This window comes from Myotis nattereri (assembly GCF_964212035.1).
Source record: "Myotis nattereri genome assembly, chromosome: 7".
NCBI lineage: Eukaryota > Metazoa > Chordata > Mammalia > Chiroptera > Vespertilionidae > Myotis > Myotis nattereri.
In genome coordinates this window covers 33,543,608-33,565,975 of record NC_138082.1, presented here as the reverse complement: position 1 = coordinate 33,565,975, position 22,368 = coordinate 33,543,608, and the positions used below count along the sequence as shown (strand labels likewise).

The 22,368-nt window shown below is 52.5% G+C and overlaps 1 protein-coding gene across 1 annotated transcript in view; it reads right to left on the bottom strand.

The window, feature by feature from the left end:
• Positions 1–21,072, bottom strand: part of AGAP1 (ArfGAP with GTPase domain, ankyrin repeat and PH domain 1) — a gene marked incomplete at its 5' end in the record, with an annotated part of 295,221 nt that extends 274,149 nt beyond the window's left edge. Inside the window, one exon of the mRNA XM_081096019.1 lies at positions 20,097–21,072. Within this exon, the coding sequence (XP_080952145.1) occupies positions 20,097–21,072 (976 nt within the window). The remainder of the gene's footprint in view (positions 1–20,096) is intronic.
• Positions 21,073–22,368: the final 1,296 nt, after the last annotated feature.

Genomic DNA, 22,368 nt, shown 5'->3' with positions numbered 1-22,368 from the left:
GCTGCCCCGCCCTGCTGGCCCCACCCCTGGCGGGCTAGGGGGGTCCCTCGATGCACCCCTGAATCACAGCACAGTCGGTCTCTGAACAGACGGGACTGTCCCTAGAGGACATGCAGACTGGACCCTTGGTGGGTCTCAGGAAAGCGGCTTAGGTGCTGGCCTGCAGACATCCCCAAGTCTCTCCCTATTTTTTCAAAAGATGTAGCTACAAAGGATTCAAGGCTGGTTTCAGATAAAAGCTCATCTCTAAACACACAGCTGCTTTTTCCCAGCCTCCCCTTCCAGGGCCACCTCTGACCCCCGGCCCCCGCCACCTCCCGATGACAAGGACAAGACTCTGGACCCCAAGGAATGCAATTACCCACTGACACTGACAGATGAGAGGACAGACCTTGCCCATCTGCGGCAGCGAGCTGCCGGCGAAGCGAGGGAAAGACAACCAAAAACAAGGCCAGCCCTTGTTTATTTTCACATCACCTCCCCGGAGAAGTTGCATCTCCCATCCCAGATCTTTTCTACAATCCAACCAGACTACAGAGTCCCCTCATCCTCTGCTTGCTAATAACACTAACTGAGGGCTCAGCTCTAGGTCTGTTTTCCAAAATGTTTGTTATGCAGAACCGCAAATTTAACCAGGAAATGTCAGGCCATCATTCAACTGCACACAAAATATGCCCCCCGATTTGAAAGCCAGCAATGTTTCTGTTTGTAAAACCTCCTTGGGCCAAAGAACAGAAGCACAATGTGGCCTGGGATGAGGGTAGACACATCCCAAACCCCAACTGCTTAATTAGCTCCCCGTTGCCACCAGGGATCACGGATTAATCACCTAATTCCGCCCGGTGTTTTGAGCATCGACCTATGAACCAGCAGGTCACAGTTCAATTCTTGGTCAGGGCACATGCCTGGGTTGCAGGCTTGATCCCCAGTGTGGGGCGTGCAGAAGGCAGCTGATAAGTGAACCTCTCTCATCACTGATGTTTCTATCTCTCTGTCCCCCTCTCTTTGAAATCAATAAAAATATATATTTTTTTAAATCACCTAGTTCCTAGACACTAGCACACTGTAGACGGAATGAACCCGCCTCCCAGCAGAGCTATGGACTCTCATCTCTCCTTCCAAGTTACCAACCAGAGCTGAGCGTATGGCCACAGCGGGAGCAACTTCACTGGCTCCCCTCCCACTCCATCCACTGGGCTCCAGTGACCACAAATACAGGTTCGACAAACCCCAGGAAATTACACACCAGTGTCAAAAAGAGAACCTGAAATTGCAGGTGAAATTTTAAAAACATGTTATCTCGGGGACTGAGACGTTTATGTGAAACCCTACATTTCACAAGGATTTTTAAAAAATTCTTTTTAGCAACAGAAAAGTGAAGGAGCATTTATTTTTAGTTTAAAGCACTCGTAAACCCAAAATATAAATGAGAACCATGATGGGAAAACCAAGCCCGTCCACAGGAAACGGGACCGTGCCTCCCACAGCACGGGGCGTGTCTGTGTGGAGGGAGGAAGGGCAGGTCAGTAATGAAATAAAGTCCATTTGAAGGCAGCAGGAAAGAGCTGGTGACACCCTGCACACTGGTTCATGCACGACACTCGGTGACTGTCCAACGCAGGGCTCAGCACATGCCCGCTGCACTGTTTTCCACGGTATGATTTAATTTCTAACTTGAAAACCCTCAAATCCTTGAAAATGGACATAATGCACATACCCTGGGAGACCAGATTCGTTTCAGGCTTCCCCAGAAGTTCAGTGGGCTCAAAGATCCACAAACAAGACAGTTTCCCACCCCCACATTCCCTGATAACCACCTCCCTCCCCCCATTTCATAAGGCCCCCCAAGTACAGGGTGACATGCACCAGGCCACCAAGACCCCCCCCAAATCACTGCCGCAGACGAGCCATGCCCTGGCTGAGAGCCCCAAGCATATTTCCAGAGGCCTGATGCGGCTCAGAATCCTTCCCAACCCGACCAGTGTCTGCCTGCTGACCAGTGTCTGCCCGGATCCTTTCTCTTGTCTCCAGAGGAGCCCCCAAGGGAAATGTCGCCAGCCAGGAGGCGCTCTGGGGATCCATCTGCAAGCTTTTAACTTCTCAGAGAATCAGTGCCCCCTTTACCCTACATTGTCCTCCCAGTGTTCCTGAATGCTAAACGCTTCATAACAAGCCTGCTTCCAGAGCGCTCCGAGACCACTGTGGTGCCAGGTGTGTAAGTAAAGGCTTAAAAGAGTCCTATCTGGGGTGGGGAGAGATTAACCAGGGAACTTACAGGCATAACCCAGGGACACAGACACTAGTGTGGTGAAGGCCTGGGACGGTGGGGGCGGGGTGGAGGAAGTCAATGGGGGGGGGGGGGGGGACAGGGGGTGGTGGACCACAAAGGGAAATATCTGTAATACTTTCAACAATAAAGGTAAATTTAAAATAAAATAAAAAAGATTTGTGTCTGAGGATAAGGAAAGTAAGTAGAGGGTAGAGGATTGGGGAATGAGCATGGAGAGGAAGAAAACGTTCCTTTCCTCCTTCAAATAAGGAGATGCCTCGTACAGCCCGCGGCCCAGGACTTTAAGGGTTCTTTAAAACACTGTAACACCTGAAATGAAAGTGCAAAGATTTTGAAAGTAAAAATGTTGAAGTGAGGATATTTTAGGAAAAGGTACGAGTCCAAAATTGCCAGAGAGAACAAATCGCCAGGTTAGATTCGAAGCCGTCGCTGTGAGATGGGACAGTGGACGCTGTTTTTCCTTCTGGGCTGAGTAAAACGTAAAACGTAACAGTAAAACATAACCTCCACAGTGCAGCTTAGGTGCTGGCGGAGGCAACCACCTTATTTGTGAAAGTTAAGCCAAAGCTGAAATAAGCAAGAAAAATTCTCCTGGTTCCAATAAACACTGATGAAAACAGGAGAGAAACTTGGCTCTTCAGTCATGCACTGACCTCCTGTCAGTCCTGTGATGGATATAATTGCACCCGACAGACAGTATTAGCTCCATAAGGATTGCAAACAGTCAGTAATGTTTTTAATTCACAGTGCAATTGCTGTTGATAATGAGATGGCAGGATAGGAGAGGACAATGAATCCAGCAGAACAAGCCACCAGGATTAACCCTTTCCCACGGCCCTGAATGCCGGCCACATCCCCGATGGAGAGGTTGGCAGGGGTGCGGGGCAGGGTGGCCCTCGGGCCTGGGATCACTCTTGCTCATAGCGGGGGCAGAAGGCCCAGGGGGCTCTGCATCCTCACCATCACTGGCCCATCACTCCATCTGGGAGTCACGGGGCTGGGTGGGTGCCAATGTGTCAACTTCTCCGGAAGGTGCTTCATGAGGAATGATGACAGGAAACACTGTGTTAACATAAAAACCATCGAAACCTGTAAAGAATTTTTGTGAGTTTATTTGAGCCAAACTGTCAACATACGCCAGGAAGCAGAATCTCAACGAATTGAGATAATGCTCCGGAGAATGGCGGGTTACATCTGTATTTATACATTGTAATTAAAGGAAGGGACCACAGGTGGGTTACATGAAATCCTTTGGCGATAGACTAGAGAGGCGGGAGAAAGCAAAGCAGGGAAACCCCTGGGATTGGATAAAAAGTAAAGTGATAGACACATACTTAGGTGGGTGCAGGAACAATTAACATGATAATAATGAAGGAATTTGTGGTACCTGCCCTGGCGCCCAGCACATTAGGTTGTGCCCCAAGGGGTCCAGAAAAAGGGAAGTTACAAGTTACCCAGACATTTCAAGGGTGTGTTATCATAGATGCAAAAAGACAGATAGGCTCAGTTACGGTAAAGGCTGACCTTGTCAGTGAAGATACCGGCCTAGGACGTAACTGCCCACCATAACTGCTTTTAGTTAAAGTTTAATTTCAGACCATCCTTTGTGGTTCCTTTACGTCTCTGAGTTTGCAAGCCCACCATGCAGGCCTCCCCTGAGCTTGTCAGGTCAGCAGGTGGCCCCTTTCATCCACAACTGTTACTAACCTACACCCCCTAGATCAGTGGTTCTCAACCTTGGCTGCACATTAGAATCACCTGGGAATGTTTTTAAAATCCTAATTTCTGGGCCTCATCCTCCTGAAATTCTGTTTCTTTGTTACTAATGTTGTGGCCTCACCCCATAACAAAGAAACAGAATTTCCGGAGGACAAGGCCCAGAAGTCAGGATTTTACAAACATTCCCAGGTGATTCTAATGTGAAGCCAAGGTTGAGAACCACTGCCCAAATGGAGGTGGGGCTGCCTGGTGAGAATCCAGGCTCTTCTTGTCTCCATCCTTTATCTGTAAAACCTGGCCCCTCCCTGCTCTCAGGCCCCTGAATCTTCTCTGCTACAGAAGCCCCCTTCCCTGCAGGCCTGCAGCCAGCTGGTGCCTGGGCGCTTCCAGCTTCTCCCAACTGAACTGCCCTGACCTACTAGACAACAGCAATCAAAAGGAAAGAGGGTGCGCCCTAGCCGTTTGGCTTGGTGGACAGAGCGTCAAACCTCAGACTGAGGGGACCAGGATTCAATTCTGGTCAAGGGCAGGTACCTCGGTTGCAGGCTGGATCCCGGCCCTCATAGGGAGGCAACCAACCAATGTTTCTCTCTCTCTGTCTCCTGTCCTCCCTTCCACTTTCTCTAAAGAATCCATGGAAAAATGTCCTCAGGTGAGGATTAAGAACAAGAACAATAAAAGGTGGGCTCTCTCTCTCTGTAGGGCGGGACAGTGAAGGGTCAGGTTGAGAGTCTGCGGAATAATCTTTCTCCACAAACAAGGCTGAGGGCAAGCCCAGGAAGCAGGCACGATCCCACTCGCTGTTCTGTGGCTGCTGCAGGATGAAAATAAACTGCCCATTAGCTGTAATGCCCACAAACCTAATCACGGTCCCAGCAGCGGGTCTGCTGGGCCGACCGACAAACAGGGACCCAGCACTCCCTCCTCCCCAGGCGGCAGAGTGCAGAAGCCGGAGGGCCTGCCTCATGGTCACAGTGCACTCCACACCCCCTGTGATTTGGGGGCTCCCTCTGTCACTGACATCCATAGCACGAGCTACAAGCAATAGATTAGAGGTTGGAAAACATCCCAGCTGGTGTGGCTCAGTGGCTGAGCGTCAACCTATGACCCAGGAGGTCATGCTTCAATTCCTGGCCAGGGCACATGCCCGGGTTGTGGGCTTGATCCCCAATGGAGGCGTGCAGGAGACAGTTGATCAATGATTCTCTCTCATCATTGATGTTTCTATCTCTCTCCCCCTTCCTCTCTGAACTCAATAAAAATATCTATAATAATAAAAGGGTAATATGCTAATTAGACCAGACGTCCTTCCAGACGACCTTCCGGACGAAGCTATGGTGGTGGGGCTGAGCCCCTTGCACGAATTTTATGCATCAGGCCTCTAGTATTTATATAAAAAGAAGTTGGAAAACAAAACAAACATGCAAACTCCCTCCCTACTGGTCAGGGCAGCGCCCACCATCGCACTGCCAGTCCTGGCATCCCTCCCCCTCCACACCTGCACCTCTCAATGGCCCTCTGGTCTCAAAAGAATTCCCAGCAACTGCACAGACAGGGACGAAAGCCTGCCATCCACCGAGAGGGGTGGGGTAGTGCAGGCATCACAGCACCTACCAGGTGTCTGAGAATGCCCCTGGCTCACTGCTCACACAGCTCCTGGGGCAGGTCAGTCACCTTTGTCCCCTGGGCTAGATGCTCCCTCGTCTTGTGCACACAGGTGCGCTCTTGTGCCTGCTTCACTTCCTACAACCTCTCCTCTTTCCCCTGCAAGCTGCCCTCACACACCTAACCCTGTGCCCTGAGCAGCTCAGACAGACACAGAACGGACACTACTGCAGGTGTAGACCCCACCCCCCAGAATACACACCCTGCACAAAATCTGGCCGTGCGTGGAAAAGCCCCACACCAGATGACAGACAACACACTGAGCACAAATGCTGGTTCCGGCACGAGTCGCCAGAGCCCACAGCTGTTCACCAGGCAATTAACTAGCTAGTTAGACAGCATGCAAGCAACTGCAGTGAAGGTTGTCTGGACTCATACCCAACTAACCCGGTAGTGGTGGCCATCTCTCAGGGGTGGGATGTGGGGTGTGGTGTACCTCCATGGACGTGTCTACACCTACCTTTAACGGTCACTGGGCACATGGGGGCCAGTCCCCATGTGGTATCTGCAGGAAGTTCCCCCATTTTCTGGCTTTGAATACAAAAGCCCTGGGGTGGATATTCAAAATCAAACTCATTATGTGTCCCTGATGTCCTCTGGAGAAATCGGTATGATTTCGGACGCTCCATCTATCCTGCAACTGGGGGACTCATCAGGATGGTGCTCCTTTCTTTGAACAGTTTCAGATATGTGGCACGTCTGTTTCTAGAAAATTAAATTTTGCATCTCCACCTCCCCTTGGAGTTTCCTGGATCTCCTCAGCCACTGTCCCCAAGCTCGGTCAGTGCCCAGCACAGTGGGTGAGCTGGGCAGCATGGGGGAGGGGCAGCAGGATGGAGCCACACAGGAGGTCAGGTCCCCAGAGCAAGAGGCCGGCTCTCCCCTCAGGGCCTCTGAGGATGTCCCCGCTCAGGAAACTGAGCCGCCCCTGGCTCCACTGTGCAGTCCTTGCCGACACGGACCCTCCTGTGGTCACATCCACAAATGACCCTGGTTCTCTGATGACCTCAGGTGGCTGTGTGTCAGGGGAGGGAGGAGGAAAAGGTGGGTCAAAGCCAGTCACAGCCTCCTGGGGGCTCCATCTCAGAGGATGATCTTTCCATCGAGGCCGCAAACAGACTTTGAGGCTGCAGTGGATTTACTTTTTCTTATCGCAGCGGAAATGTGCGACCATCCCCACCTGAGAGCCCGTCACTGGCGCACCTTTCCCTCCCTGGATGAGCAGACTCTGCAGGGAGGCAGGAGGTCCCAGCACTCAGCACGGCAGAGCCAGGGCCCTCTGGAAGTGGGACTCCCCTGGGCCCTGCCCGGCCTGAGGAACGAGGCTGGAGGGAGGGAGAATTTCCTAGTGCACAGCCCCTCCCAGTGCTCCGAGATCCCAGGCTCACAGCCTGGGCAGTAAGAAACCGGAGTGACTTCCAAGAAGGCTCTGGCACATGTAAATAGCAGCCGGAACCCACGCCAAACCCTCAGGCCCAGACTCACTGTGTTTGCACGGCTGCATTTAGAACTCTGAAAATACAACCACTTATTTGGACTGGACTGAAGGGAAAAAATCAGGAGCAAAGGAAAAACACAACCACTTCACCCAAAGATACAGCAAGAGCAACAAAAATCCAAAACCAATGCACCCACCCCAAGTCGACTGGGGTCTCCCCGGAGGGGAAGGCTGCCTGCCAAGCACAGCTCCCGGCGACAGGAGTGACAACCGAATCTGCCCGCTAAGGTAGAGGCACGCGCCGCCCGCCCTCCTAGTCTAGGGCTAAGAATAAAACACGTTTTGCTTCTTGGTTAGCACTTTTATTTTAAACTAAAACCTGTGCCAAAGTGTTTCAAATATGTGATATCAAATGCTCCGATTTGGGCTTTGCCTGTGACTCGATGTAACCTTTAGAGCCAGGCCTGCTGGCTGACGGGGAGGGAGGGAGGCAGGGTGTCTGGGATGCCCTTAAAAGGCCAGGTGCTGCCTTCACCTTCAAAAGGATGGGGTGGGATGGGGTGGGGGTTGGGGCCAAAGTCCCTTCTAGTCTAGCTTCCCAGGGCCATTTGTTTTAAACATGTGTCCTCCCATCAGTAAAGCGAGGCCACTGCATGACCCCAAGTGTGAGCCAGGAAGAGCCCTCACCTCCAAGGAAGAGATAAGAGGAGCACCTTTGGACCCATGGGTGACTGGGGAGAAGGGACTTGTGTCAACAGCGCACACACACCAGTGAGGAGCGACAGCCAACCGCGCATTTACTATAGTATTATTTTCATCAAACACACACAGCCATTAGATAAATTTACCACCAGACAAAATTAGCCCAGGAAAATTAGAGGAAAAGTTTTTATAAACAGTGTCAATGCCACTAAATGTCCTTAAATGTGCAGTACACTCCAGAAAGCAAAGCATCCAGCCGACAGCTGACCTCCACCTCCCGGGCACGGGTGCAGAACTGAGTTCACGGCCCACCTGCTCCGAGAGCCCAGCTCAGCCCTGCCGGCCAAGTCTCCCCAGGCGAGATCCGAGCCACGCACACCTGGTGCCCGCACACGCACAGGCACGCAGTAGAGTCCACCGACACCCCAGCTCTGAACGCAGGAACCGCCCTCTGGGAAACGGTACGGATCCTTCATGACAGGTTGAGGGAGACGGCACCCTGCCAGCTGACAGCAGGAGCTGGTGACCGAGGAGGCAGCCTGGGGCTTAGGGCTGGAGCTCTCCGTCCACTCCCCCTGTCCGTACATCCCTATTAGGCCTCTCTCCAGAGGGGCCGATCCATCACGGCTGCTGCTGGAACCAAGGGATGGACGCGTGCAAAGCGCTTCCGGGCACCCCGCCTTGCTGGCTTCAGGTAGGTGTGGCTGCCCTGGCTGTTCCTGCCTTATTGTGACACAGCAACAAAACCAGCCTAAAAATAGGCACCAATGGTCTATGCCTCAAATAGCAGTTTGGTGGCAGGGCCTCGGTCACACCCTGCTGTGCACGCCCTCTGTCTCCCCGCCCCACCCCCACCCCCAGCAGTCTGTCACCAGCACTCATTCCCTCCCCCCAAAAAGGCTGTGACTCACTGCCAGGCCCTCTGGAGGAACGTTACCTGCATGGCTCAGAGGTTAGCATCAACCTTTGACCCAGGAGGTTATGGTTTAATTCCTAGGCAGGGCACATGCCCGGTTGTGAGCTCGATCCCCAGTAGGGGGCGTGCAGGAGGCAGCTGATCAATGATTCCCATCATTGATGTTTCTATCTCCTCCTCTTCCTTCCTTTCTGCAATCAATAGAAATATTTTTTTAAAAAAAGAATAAAAAGAAATACAGACTGAATTTCATTTCAACAGCAGCAAAGTTCCCTCATGTTGGCCCTAATGGGTACGAGCCATCATACACACCTGCGTAACGACAACCTCAACATAAGCTAAGAATTCCAGTGCCCACTTCCACGCCTCCCAGAAACCGGACATGCTCCAAGGACAGCCTGAGCAGAGCCTGGCTCGTGGGACCTGACCTTTCTGAGAGCAGCCTGGCCTGCAGGGACCCGGGGAGGCGGACGGGCCAGGAGTGTGTGCCAGGCACAGGGCTGGCAAGGAGAAAGCTGACTGAGCTGATGGGACCCTCATGGACTCCAGGAAGAACTGGAGACTGAAGGAAAGAGCTCTCCAATATCGGCCCAGGAGCCCAAAACTCCAACAGGCACACCCAGGACTCCGACACGGAGAACACAGGCGCCCCGACAGCTACAGACCCCGACGATCAGGCCTCTGGGCTGAGCAGAGGCCCACCTCCTGCCACAGGCAGCGACCTTCCTGGAGCTTGAACTTCCCTCGGTGATTCCAGTCACTGCAAATATCGGCCTGCAAATGCCACAGAAAATCCCTTCTTCCTGTGAGTGACAACATGAAACACTGACAGATCATATAAACAACCTGTTCCAGGCACTGGGCACCAGGTATAACATAATTTTATCTGCATGTTTTCTCAAATTATAACTAACAGGCATCAAATACACCCAAGTTTAGAACCTCACCCCTGAATAGATTTTGTGGACGAGAAAAGGGGTTCTGTGGAAAGTCCCCTCCCAGGGTGATCTGATCATCAATGACTAAGTGGGCAGGTCTCGGTGGGAGATCCCAGGGTCATAACTTGAGTAAAAAGGCTGATCTTTGCCTCAAGCAAGCCCTGGCCTGGGTTTCTGTGCATCTGGGTAGCACAGCTTTGAAATGAGCTGTACCCACACAAGAAAGCAGATCATCTTGTTAACATCACGGAATGCAATCCCCGCCTTCCCTTCTCCCACCTCCTGTAATCTCCCTTGCTCCGCCCTTAATTCCGAACGTGTAAAAGAAAGTGTGGAACTGCCCTCTAGGGAGCAGGGGGATCTTGCTCCTTGGCAATGTCAACAGTAAATTCATAAAGACGCTCTACAGGTTCGGACGTTTCTTACATCAACGGTTTTCTAACCCGGTATCTAAATGACCTTTCTAGGATTCACGCGGCACTAGACACACACATCATATTATCACATTTACTACAAATCAGTCACGTTTCCTGGGCAGGCCTGAGGATGAACTCCCTGGGGGTGAAGGGTTGGTGAGTGCGTGCCACCCAGGAAAGCTGGTGCTCAGATCCCCCCCCCCCCTATTTGGAACCTGAGACTCAGTCTCCTTCTGTGTGAACCAGTGTCTATCTTAAGACTTGAAAGAAAAGGAAAATGCCACAAAAATCTCCTACAGAGAACGTTTCTGTCCTGTGAGTGCAAACTTGTTTGACGGCGAATACCCAGATTCCTGTGTTGAAAATAATGTTCACTTTTAGAGGCTGGGCTCACCCTTCACTGGACAAGGTGCTCTCCTGGGTCACTTCCTGGCACCAATGAACCTTCAGTGGCTCTAGGACGAGCCTTCAATGATCAAATGCTTGTGCCTGGCACGGCAGGACAGTCGTCCCCACTTAACCAGGTTTCCCTTTCCCTGGTTTCAGTTACCAGTGGTCAGCCATGGTCTGAATGTGTTTGGGGGAAAAATTCCTAAGTAAATTTATGAAGTTAATAATTCATAAGTTTTAAACTGCATGGTGTTCTGAGTATCGTGATAAAATCTCATTCGGGCTCAGGAGTCATCCCTTTGTCCAGCGTCTCCATGCTGTATACGCTACCATCCATCGGATCAGGGAACGGGGAGAGAGAAGGGGAGGGAGGGCGGGCAGGAAAGGGAGGAAGGGAGGGAAGCCATAGTCACATACCTTTATTACAGTATAGTGTTATAACTGTTCTATTTTATCACTAGTCCATGTTAATCTGTGACTAGTTTACATATTAAACTTTATCGTAAGTATGCATGCCTAGGACAACAGTACACACAGGGTTCGGTAATCTCCGAGGTTCCAGGCATCCATGGGGGTTGTATCCCCGCGGATCAAAGGGGAAGACTGTACTTCGTATGCAGAAGGATCAAAAGGGCAGCCTGAGACCAACACAGGTCCAATGCCACCATTTGTATCATTACATACATTAGAAAACCTCAGTACCTAAAGGTAACATGGAAAGTTCCAAATAACCTCTATTCCACTCTACTGCACTGAACAAACTTGATAAACATAGCGTGTGGATGCTCCCTGCTCCGAAGGCTGCAAGCCGCCGGGGGGCGGGGGGCGTGAGTAGCAGTCACTGCTCCCACGGGCAAAGGCTTCTGCAGGGACAGACTCCTCCCAGAGGCCAGCACAGGCCGCGATGGACGGCGGTGCTGCACAAGGCGCTCAGAGAACTGTTGGAAATAGACACGTATCTGGCTCCATCAGGACAGAAATAAATCCATACGCAAAGTCAGTCACCCTTCTAGTTACATGAATGGGGGGGGGTGGTTAAACCAAAGAAAACAGGTGATCTGTTCTCTCCATGTGCAATTTTAAGATACAGTGGTGAACACCTTAAAAGGAACTGTAGCTTTGGCAGTTACAGAACAGTCACGGGAGGTACCGCACTGGGAACACAGTCAGTAACAGCGCAGTAACCTCGCACGGTGTTAGACTTACCAGAGGGATGCCTTCGTAAACTACATAAATGTCTAACCCCTATGCTGAACACCTGAAGCTAATATGATACTGGAAAATAAAAAAGAATTTAACATAAAAAGAACTGAAGATCATGGGAAAATAAAGGAAGACGGAGTAAAAACAAAAAGCCAGGTCAGACCTGGCCGACTTACTCAGTGGATAGAGCGTCGGCCTGCGGACCAAAGGGTCCCGGGTTCGATTCCGGTCAAGGGCACACACCTGGGTTGCAGGCTCCTCCCCGGCCTGGGCCCAGGTCGGGGCACATGCAGGAGGCAACCAAACATTGTGTTTCTCTCATATCAATGTTTCTGTCTTTCTCTCTCTCTTCCCCTCTCTCTAAAAATCAATGGAAAAGTATCCTCGGGTGTGGGGGGGGGGGGGGCCAGGTTAGCCGACACCTGTGGCAGCTTTAGGCGTGGTGTGGTGTGCAGCTCTCAGCGGGTGTAGCTTCGAACGTGTCCACAGAGCTGACATTTTCTACCTTTCGGTCCTTTGCAGACCATCCCAGGTCATCATCATTCAAAAGCAAAGACACTGCCAGGATGCAGAGCACAGCACCTGCCGCCACGGTCATCTCGCCTTCCCGAGGCCCAGCCAGGGCGGCAGGAGCCTGGGAGGTGAGTGACTTGCCCAGTGCCTCACTAGACTGAGTGTGGCAGCCAAACTCAGCCTCCTCCACTGGCTCAGACCCTGCTTCCTCCGCGTGGCAATGAGGTCTCCCGCAAACAGAGCGCTCTCTCCTCCCACCACCATCCAAGCATTGCGCACGCACCTGGAGTCAGCTGTGCGTCAAGGCGCGGGGAGAACGCAGGAAAGAGGCAGAGGCTGTGAGAGAACCAGACTGAGGTCGCACTCAGACATCACCCTCGGTGCCCACAGGAAAAGTGGCATCAGTGCCCTGAGGATCGCGGCGGACAGCCGTGGGGGCAGCTCGGGTGGCAGAGGGGAGGTGGGGCAGCGGGCTTCTGGCTGGCAGACAGAACTGAGGTCTCAATGTTGCAGAGCAAAGCAGGAGCCACGGTGGGGGCCGCAGGCCAGGTCGGGACATTACAGGGGTGAAGACAGGGATAAAAAGCATCAAGCACCGAGACTCCTGAGTTTAAAACTAGGGTGGACTTTCCACCCATCAATTCTAAGCCTCCAGACTAACAACATGGACCCCCTTCCAAGAGTCCCTGACTGCCCTTGTTTGAAAGCTCCAGTGACAGGGAACTCCCCGGGGAGCGGGCAGGTGCTGCAGGGTGGGACAGCTCTGCTGGTGAGAGGTGACGTCCACACACCCCTCTCCCTACACACTGCACTAATCAGTGCTGAGAAACTCCTGGGTCCTCCTTATATCTGCTTCTCAAATACGGGGAGACAAGTCTGGATACTCCCAGGTTCAATTCAAGGAAGTTGGTTTCCAGAACATTCCACGAACCAGATCAGGAAAGCAGATTAGGCATCTACTCTTCAATGCAAGCGCAATCAGATTCTCAGAAGCTAGGGGTTCTTGTTTGGCAACTACAAGAAGCCGAGCGCTAAGATCCAAGTATCCTGGAGCTATGATGAGCTGTGGCACGGGAGGCCCCGCCTTGCTCAGTTCTGCCACAACCCATGGAACCGAGCCAGGTTCTCAGGTAGCAGGATTGGAGTTGCAGGAAAGCAAGTTACAAATGAGCATTTTTTTGTAAGTCCACCTGGGATTTCTATTGTTTTAGAGCCCTGGCTGGTCGCCGCAGGAATGTACAAACTGGATCAGTACCCGCCGCCCCCCCACCCCTCAGCTGAAGTCCTGTCTGAGTCATTCTGATCTAGTGTCCAGAGAAGGCAGGGGCTGGGGGCATTGTTCTCAGAGTCAATTCTCAAGTGTCTGACAGTCAGCGGGAAGGCTGAAAGGAGTCCTTGCCATGACAGGCACAGAGGGCGAGGGAACACAAGACGCCCTGTGAACCATCTCGAACGAATGGCCATCCACTCAAAGAAATGTGTATGCACTGGTCGGCAGCGACGGTCCTCTGAGTAAAGGGAGCCTCCGTTCCTGTGTAGGTCACTCACTATGTCATGCAAAACCCGAGGGGCCTCGGGATCACAGCAGAAAGAGATCGGAAGCGGTGCACTGTCTCAACAGCAGGTAGTGTGCGAGGGTAGCCCTCATCTTCCCTCTCGCTCCCGCCATCTGAAACGTGCCTCTTCCACCCATTAGGTAAGGACAGCCACGTGACCCTCCACAGGCCTCTGGCTGGTACACCCTGGTGCCCAACGAGTGAAGAGCCTTCCCATCTTCTGACATATGGGAAGGAGGCATATTTGTAATAAGCTTTGAGTCTCCACATCCATTGGTGATGTAAATACCAAAGCCAACTACACAAATGAAAACAGGAGATTATAGAAAGCAAGGGGCCAAGACCTATCCTTGAATTTAGACCAGCTAAATGAAGAGGCATGCACTAACATCCTTTAAATTATACGAGCATCTACAGGAATGTCTTCAGTAAATTAACAGGAGAAAAGAGAGCAAATGTGAATGCCTCCATCAACTGCAATAGATGAGACATAATTTCGAAGGCAGGCACCTATATCAATACCATGGTGGACTCCAATTTGGGCTGAACCAAACCTAGACCAAAACAGCGATGGGCAGATGGTGCTTCTCTGTAGGTGATGCAAAGACAACAGATCTCCCTTCTTTTCGCTCACTTGCCTACCTTAACACCACTTCTGAGCATCATCTGAGATGCAACTGCAGCTGCACACGCCCCATCTCAACCCTGTCCTCATAAACAGAACCTTCACTTGCCCATTATTTTACTCATTGTGACATCATTTTAAATTGATATTATTTCAAATCTTTACAGAAAAAAAGCCCAAAAACCTAAAGTGAATTTCCCATAGAAAACAGAAACCTAATTTAAAAAAAAAAAATTGTAAAGCTCATTGTGGAAAACATAAAATATCCTTTTTAATGCTTGATGTTGGTATTAATCATATAGACCTGGGCAATAGAAATGATTTCTCGGGAGTTAACTATAGAAATCCCAACCAACTTGCTCATAATCTTCTCTGTTCCAGCTGTTAAGCTCCTGCTGATCCTGCAAAACCCAAATCATTTAACCCCTCTGTGAGGTCTTCATTAACTCCTTCTCCTGCTCATGGATATTTGTTGCCTTGTTTTGTGTTCCCCAAGTCCTCTCATAGATTCCTCCCACAAGCATTTATCAAAAATCTATATGCCAACCACAATGCTCTGAACCCTACAGTACAAGAGGGACTTCATGCCCAAGAGGGACTCGCTATTAGAACTGGCAGACAAGAACACACCGGGACTAGCGCACCAATGGAGGTATGCTGTGCAGTCATCCTTCCCTAAGTGTCCCCTGAAGCTGGGATTTACTGGAACTTCCTCATGTCCCCCAACAGGCTACTGACCACTGGGGACAGGATCTGGGCCCTGCTCCCGCTGCAGAACACACCACAGAAACTCAGTGTTTGTTCCTGCAACAGAAAAACAAGACGACTCAAAAACAAACAAACAAAAAAATAAAAGTAGTGCTGGTACTTTATAGTTGGGTCATATACTACCAAACAAACGGTATCTGTTAACTGTATAGCTAGCCAGACAACTGCACTGGGCCCAGGCTAAACCTGGAGAACCCCTCTAGCAGATGAATTTTGAGCATTCCTTTGGTGGCAGGATAAGCTAAGTCCAGGGTGACGTGAAGAAAGATGCTAACAGGTGACTACGCGGTAACACGGGCTCTGATTGGAGAAAATAAGCACAGCAAGGCTCAGCCCCAGCCTCCAGCCTCCAGTGTCCGCTCAGAGGGTGTGGCTGACCTTCAGCAGCTCTGCCTGCATCCCAAGTAGGCTCTCTGTCACCAGGGGAGCAATTCAACTTTACAGCAACAACAACACTGGGTGCCCTAAGCTGCTATCTATAGTCATTTATAAAAAGCAAGTGAATTCCTAAACTAGCAAGTAAATCCTTAAGTACTGAGTATGTAATTAAGTCAAAAAGTTTCAAATGAGAAGCTGAGTTACATTGATTCTTTAAAACCTGTAACTCCTTTTCTATAACAAGTCAAGTTTAAAAGTTAAGGTGTATCCAGCTATTTTAGTAATTTGGTTTCATTTAATTGCTGCTTCCTCTCTTTCTCCACTGAAGTTTTTTATTCTTTTAAACTATATAAAATAGTCAATCATGTTACAGAAATGGATACAAATCAAGGGAATCAGAAATTCAAGAACAAAGCCTCTCATAAAAAATATGCTGTCAAATATCAGTTGTAAATTAGTAATCTAAAATGCTAATAAACTCAGTCAGGGCTATCAACGAATCATTTTATTGCTGTAATCAATCCTCCCAGACAGCAATAGAACACCCTAAACACACGTGCAGCTCTGGACTGGCATTGCCTTCGGCGGGTTCCGAGAGTGTTAGCAGACTGCCTGGGATACAGAAAGGGACACCCTACAATGTAATTAATCACTTATCATTCCATCCTTCTTTGTATTAAATGATACTTGTGTCAACAGACTGCCCTAATACATGTGTATCAGGTGACAGGAAATTGCCCTTGATCTGACACAGGGGCTCTCTGAAACCTCCTGCTCGGGAACAGTTATGAACCTCAGAGAACCAGCTGCCTTGGGTCTCTGGGCAGTGACTGTCATACATGGGCGGGGGGGTGGGGTTGGGGGTGGGGGGGGGGGGCGTTAGGGAGAGAAAGAGCCTAAACAGGCGTGAACCAACAGGGATTACAAAGGACAAGAGAATCATTCTGAGAAGGTAGGAGCTTCAAACCTTCCACCCCGATGCCCAGTTAAGAACATGGGAAAATCACAGGTATGTGATGTGGAAGCCTGTGTGTGACTTAAAACTAGACTCCAACCATCTTGCTTCCCTAGCTGAAAGAGTCTAACAAAAGGAACGCCTGCCTGATGACAATCTTCTCTAATTTCCTTTAGACTTGAAAAAACTTCAAATTTTAATACTGTGGCCAAGATTTAAAAAAACTAGTGAAACACGGTATATATCACATCATGGGTCCACAATAGCTGATCTGTTATTCTGAAATCCAAAAAGGCCAAAAAAACAACAAAAAAACCGTCTATCAGACTCTTGGTGGCAAAACGTTTATCGTACTGAATGTGAGTATCTCAGACTTTGCTACAAATCATCAGTGTCTGATCGCTGAGTGCTGCCTGACCACACGGGCCGAGTTCTGGAGCCTGCACCACGGTACCTCGCTAAAATCCACATCTTCCGAGTCCTGCAAACCCGCCTGGCCCCAGCTGCGGGCAAGGCCTTGGGCACCTTCAGCCTCCTGACATTCCCAGAGAAATGGGCCTGTATCACTGTGTCTGACTGGCGCCTTAGAGATTTTTACCCTGAAGTCATAACCTCACTTAATTAGCACCTAAATTATGAAAAACTGTGTCATAGGAAGCCAACACATAAAATGTGGGCAAGTATACACTAAAATGAGACCTAACAGCTGTGGGGGGTGTACCTTTTACTTGTAAGGACACTGGTCTTATAAAGATCTTAAGAACCATGACATTTCAGGCATATTAGCCAAAGGCAGGTGAAAAAGGTGGCCTTTCTGTCATTGCCTAGAACTTCAGAATAAAATAATGTCCTGCAGTTCTGACTGTGTGTGCTGTGACCTAGTTCATTAACATTCGGTTTTTCTACACAACCCACAACCCTAGCCTCAGACCAAAGTAACTCCACCTGGAGAAGGATGGGCCAAACAAACCAAGCACCTTTCCAATTATTACTACTGTTATCTTCTACTGCCCTAGAGGGAAAAATTCCAACAAACTTCACACCTTTATATTTCAAACCTATCTACCCATTTGAACCAAAGGGAACACCAAATGCCAGTGCTTTTACTGGGATCAATAGGTACCACAAGGGCCACCCTTATTCTACATCCTTTGTGCTTCTCCCTCCCCTCTCCCTCTATGATGCATACTTGTCTGGAACCCAAGTGGTAATTACTGTTTTCTACAAAGCCCATGAGAGCAAAGATGCAAGCCTACCATTAGAGGGGGGACTGGGCTGCGTGCCTCAACTTCCACTGAACGTGAAGGGAAGTAGCAACTTTATACAAACCAAAGTAACTCATAGGATCTTTAAATATTTTCAGCGCATGTGGGAAGGGATGGGATAATGGTTGGGAGTCCAATATGGTGCCTCCTAACACAAGTTTCCCAAGGCAGGTTAAAACACAAGACGTGCAAATTAGTTCCAGGGATATAAAGTGCAGCACATATTGAGGGGATCGCTTTGTAAATTATATGGATGGCTGACCACTATGTTGCACACCTGAAACTAATCCTCCTACATAATAAAGAGCTAATATGCTAATTAGACCTGACAGCGGAAGGACCAGTGGGGGGGGGGGGGGGGTGGGGGAGGTGGCTCGAGATCCATTGCCCCTCAGAGGGTGGCGGCAGCCAGGGCTGTAAGGGCCGAGTCCCTTGCAGGAATTTAGTGCATCAGACCTCTAGTATAAAATAATACTGAATGTCAATTGTAATTGAAGAAAGACTTTGGGGTGAAAAGTACGGGCCACACCATTGACCCTGATCATTTAAGGCCATCATTGACCAAGTTTCACCTACAGACAAATAACTCTTCAAGGCAAGACTCCTGGTACATATGGACATGGATGGTGTGGATTACACAACCACATATGGGTAAACGATTCATGCGCCATGCTTCAAATTGTTGGGAAAATAATAAAGTAATACTGCTTAAAAACAAAATCCAGCAAGTTAAACTAATGCCAGGCTGGCAACAGGTACATTATACTGTATCCTCACTAAGAACAATATCAGATTTTAACACAATTGCACATTCAACTTCTTGGTTTCAAATATTCTCACATTTGGAGGATCATCGGAAGCATATCAGAAGGTGACATTATTTGTCTTCACTTAAAAATACTAATGTCGCCCCAACTGGTTTGGCTCAGTGGATAGAGCGTCGGCCTGCGGACTGAAAGGTCCCAGTTCGAGTCCTGTCAAGGGCATGGTTGTGGGCACATCCCCAGTAGGAGGTGTGCAGGAGGCAGCTGATCGATGTTTCTCCCTCATGGATGTTTCTAACTCTATCCCTCTCCCTTCCTCTCTGTTAAAAAAATCAATAAAATATATTTTTTTAAAAAATACTAATGTCAAGAGCAGCAATTTCTTTGCATTGTCTGGTTTTACTACACCCCCAGGCATTCAGGTAACTGGTGACCTACAGGAGGAAGGTGAGTTGGCAGCGGAAAGTCTCTAACCAAAGGCTGCCACACTGCAGCGTTTTACCAGCCTTACCTGTAGCAGCAGCAGCGCTGTACTGATGGCCTACTGACCTTTCAGTGGGGAAGTGCATGGGGACCGGATCTTGAGACCTCCCCCACCCCGACCATCCCCCACCCCGACCATCCCCCACCCCGACCATCCCCCCACCCCGACCATCCCCCACTCCAACCCTTGGGAGAGGCTCCCTGGCCCACCCCGCCTCCTTCTGCAGAGTGATGCCCAGGCATGTGGAGAGAAGGGGTCCGTGTTTTGCAGGTTCTGAAAGGTTTTGACTCCCCAACACTATCAGAGGCTACCGGATTCTTGCACCCGAATATTATCACACCTCCTGGGAGCCTTCCCTGCAGGTCCTAGTCAGAGGGCCTCAGAGAGCAGAGGACAGGCTCCAGGCTGTGATTTCCCTGCCTGCATACCAGAGAGCACGCCCAGGAAGAAGAATCCTGTGGCACAGGCGCTTTCTTCCTCCTAACACACCTACTGGTGGGGAGGCCGGGGAGAGGGGCCTACATCCCTGCCCAAGCACAACAGGTGAGAGCCGGCCAACAGCCGAGGCCACAGCACAGGACCCACAGTACCACCTCCAGGTAGCCCTGACGAGGACACCAGGCTTGGTGGTGGAGTAAGATGTCAACAGAGGAAAGCTGCTTCTCCCCGCCAGGCGTGCCACCTGTGCGGCAGCCTCGGCCCAAGGCCTGGCCTCCTAGAGCAGCCCACAGGTATCCCAGGTGGCAGCAAGCTGCCAGCTCCCTGGGCCTGCGGATGGAGAGGCCTGAGCCAGCACCGCGGGAGAAAGGCGCCACTTGGCAAGGTGATTTCTCCTGAGACAGGCTCGCGGGGGCTTAGATCACAAGCCCTGAACGGCGCCACCACACGCAGCTGGAAGCAAGGCCAGTCAAGAATGTCCAGACGCCGCAGAATTATTAGTGGGGGACACTGCAGGACCCGGGTTCGCGTCCTAAACAACCACGTGCGGCGGGTGACCTGGGAGGGCAGGTCCCTTAGCTGCCCTCCAGTCCCAGCGCACTCTGCTGAGCAGGCCCGCCGCGGGGCCCGAAGGTTCCCACCACTGCCCTCCCACCCCGGCCGCACTGCCCACCTCTGCGCGGGGACCCCTCGATGCTCTCGGCGCTGGATGAGTGCGCATCGGCCGGGGCGCGTCGCAGGCTGAAGTAGCCACGGGGTCGCAAGGAGCCGCTCCGCGGGGAGGGCCCGCCGCTGGGTGCGCCGTCCCTGCGCGCGAAGATGCCGCTGAAGAAGCGCAGCAGCCTGTGCTCCGAGACCGCGCTGGGGCCGGCGGCCGCGGCCCGCGCGCGCTCCAGCCGCTGCAGGTCGCTGTTGTCCAGCGTGCGGTTCTTGCTCTTGCTGCGCTCCCAGCGCTCCAAGTCCGAGAGCGCATCGTTTTTGCTGAGCACCTCGCCCACGTCCAGAGTGTTGCGTTTCTCCGAGGCGGGCTGCGCGGCGGCCGCGGGCTCGGGGACGACCCCGGGGTCGGCCACGGTCTCGCCGCCCGGCGCCCAGGCCAGGCTCGCAGAGCTGCTGTGGCGCCTCCCGCGGCCCGGGGCCCGTTCCCGCGGGGCCTCGGGCCCGCTCCAGTGCCTGAAGCTGAGGCTCCGCCGCAGGGGCGCGGCCCGGACCCCCTCCACGTCGGGGCTGCCGGGCGTAGGCGACCTGGGTTCCTGCTCCACGGCCGGGGGACTGCCGGCCAGGTCCGTGGGCTCCGTGCCGCGTGTGCACGGCCGAAGCCGCCCCAGCTCCAGCTGCCCGGTGCTGCGGGTGCGGTAGGTGCGGACGTCCCAGGCGCGCGGCCGGCAGCCCTCTGGGTCCTCAGTGGCCGCCGCAGCATCCTCTGCCTCCTCCTCCTCCACCAGCCGCCCGGGCGCGTCCGGGGAGCGCCCGGGCCGGAGCTTCCGAGTGGGACGCGGGTCGGGACCACCCGGGCCCGGGGCGGCCAGCTGCTCCTTCCTGACCATGGTCACGGAGATGCGGTAAACGGTCTTCCTGGGGGGCGTCCCGCGCGGCATCGCGTCCGCGGGCGGAGACGCGGGCTCGCCGCTGACGTCCAGCAGGTACATGTCGCCCGGGGCCGCAGCCGCCGCGCCGCCCGCCGGGGCTCCTCTGCATCCAGCGCCGCGGGCCGGGACGCGCGATCGGGCAGTCGCCGGGCGAGGCGGAGCGAGCGGGCGCGCGGGGAGAGGGCCCACGCCCCCTGCTCGCCGCGAGGGCCGCGCTTAAGCTGCAGGGATGGCGCCCCTGGCGCCCGCCGGCCCGTGCGCCGCGCGGCACGAGTGCGGGGGTCCGGGTCCCAGGCGCCCAGCCATGGGCCCGCGGGGCGGGTGGGCGGAGCGGCGGGAGGGCGGGCAGTCAGAAGCCGGGACGGTCTGGCCGGCAGGTGCGGCCGCGGCGCGCAGGGCCCGGGGCGGGCGGCGGCGCCCGCGGCTTCATTGTCTAAGGCGTGCGGCCGGCTCGCATCTTCGGGCCTTTTTTGCACAGTTCGGCGACTCCGGAGCCTGCGCCGCTCCCAGGGCCCGAGACGCGCAGGCAGCTGCGCCGCCGCGGCCTAGGGGCGGGAGGGCGGCGGTTTAAAATGGAAACGCGCTCCCGGGCGGGGCGGGCGGGCGGGCGCCGACGTGCAGTGACCGTGGGCCGCGCGCTCAGCCGGCCGCCAGGTCCCGGGAGCGCGGCGGCGGCGGCGGCGGGAGCGCGGCTCGGCGGGCAGGCCGAAGCACCGGGATGGATCGCGGCCGCGCGGACCGGAGCCTCCAGGGGGTCCACCTGATGCCCTGCCTGAACATTAACCTGACACCAAAACTCTGAACTTGGCTGCAAAAATGGATCCTCTCTCATCTGCTGCTGGTTTATGAAGCATCTCCCCTAACCACGGTGTTTGACAAGATCGTGACTCAAATCAGAAAGACTGCTAGTTGATGGCATTTGTTAAAAAAGGTATTTTAGGTACCTCTAACTTTGCACAGGAACACGTGCACTCCCAGGAAGGAGAGAACAAAGAGGGGTGACGATGGCAGCTCTGAGATGGCTGTGCTTCACTCCTAGTACTTCCCAGTGTGTGCGGAAAGGCTCTGGACAGGCAGGCACTTGCTGCCTGCACCACAGGCAGGAGAAGACAGTGGTTAAGAGCAGGAAGAAGCCTTGCCTGTCCTGGCCAGGCTTGTCCACTTCCTGGCCACCTCCGTTTTTACACCTGTCAAATGGCAATGAAGGAAATGTACCTGAATGTGAGCACTCTTGTGAGGACTAACTTCGCTAAGGAACTGTGTGCTGGGCACTCTGTTTACCATTAAATTAAGCACCCATTTACCATTAATATGAACACTTTGTTTCTCTTCCATCAAACACCCCACTCGCCACCT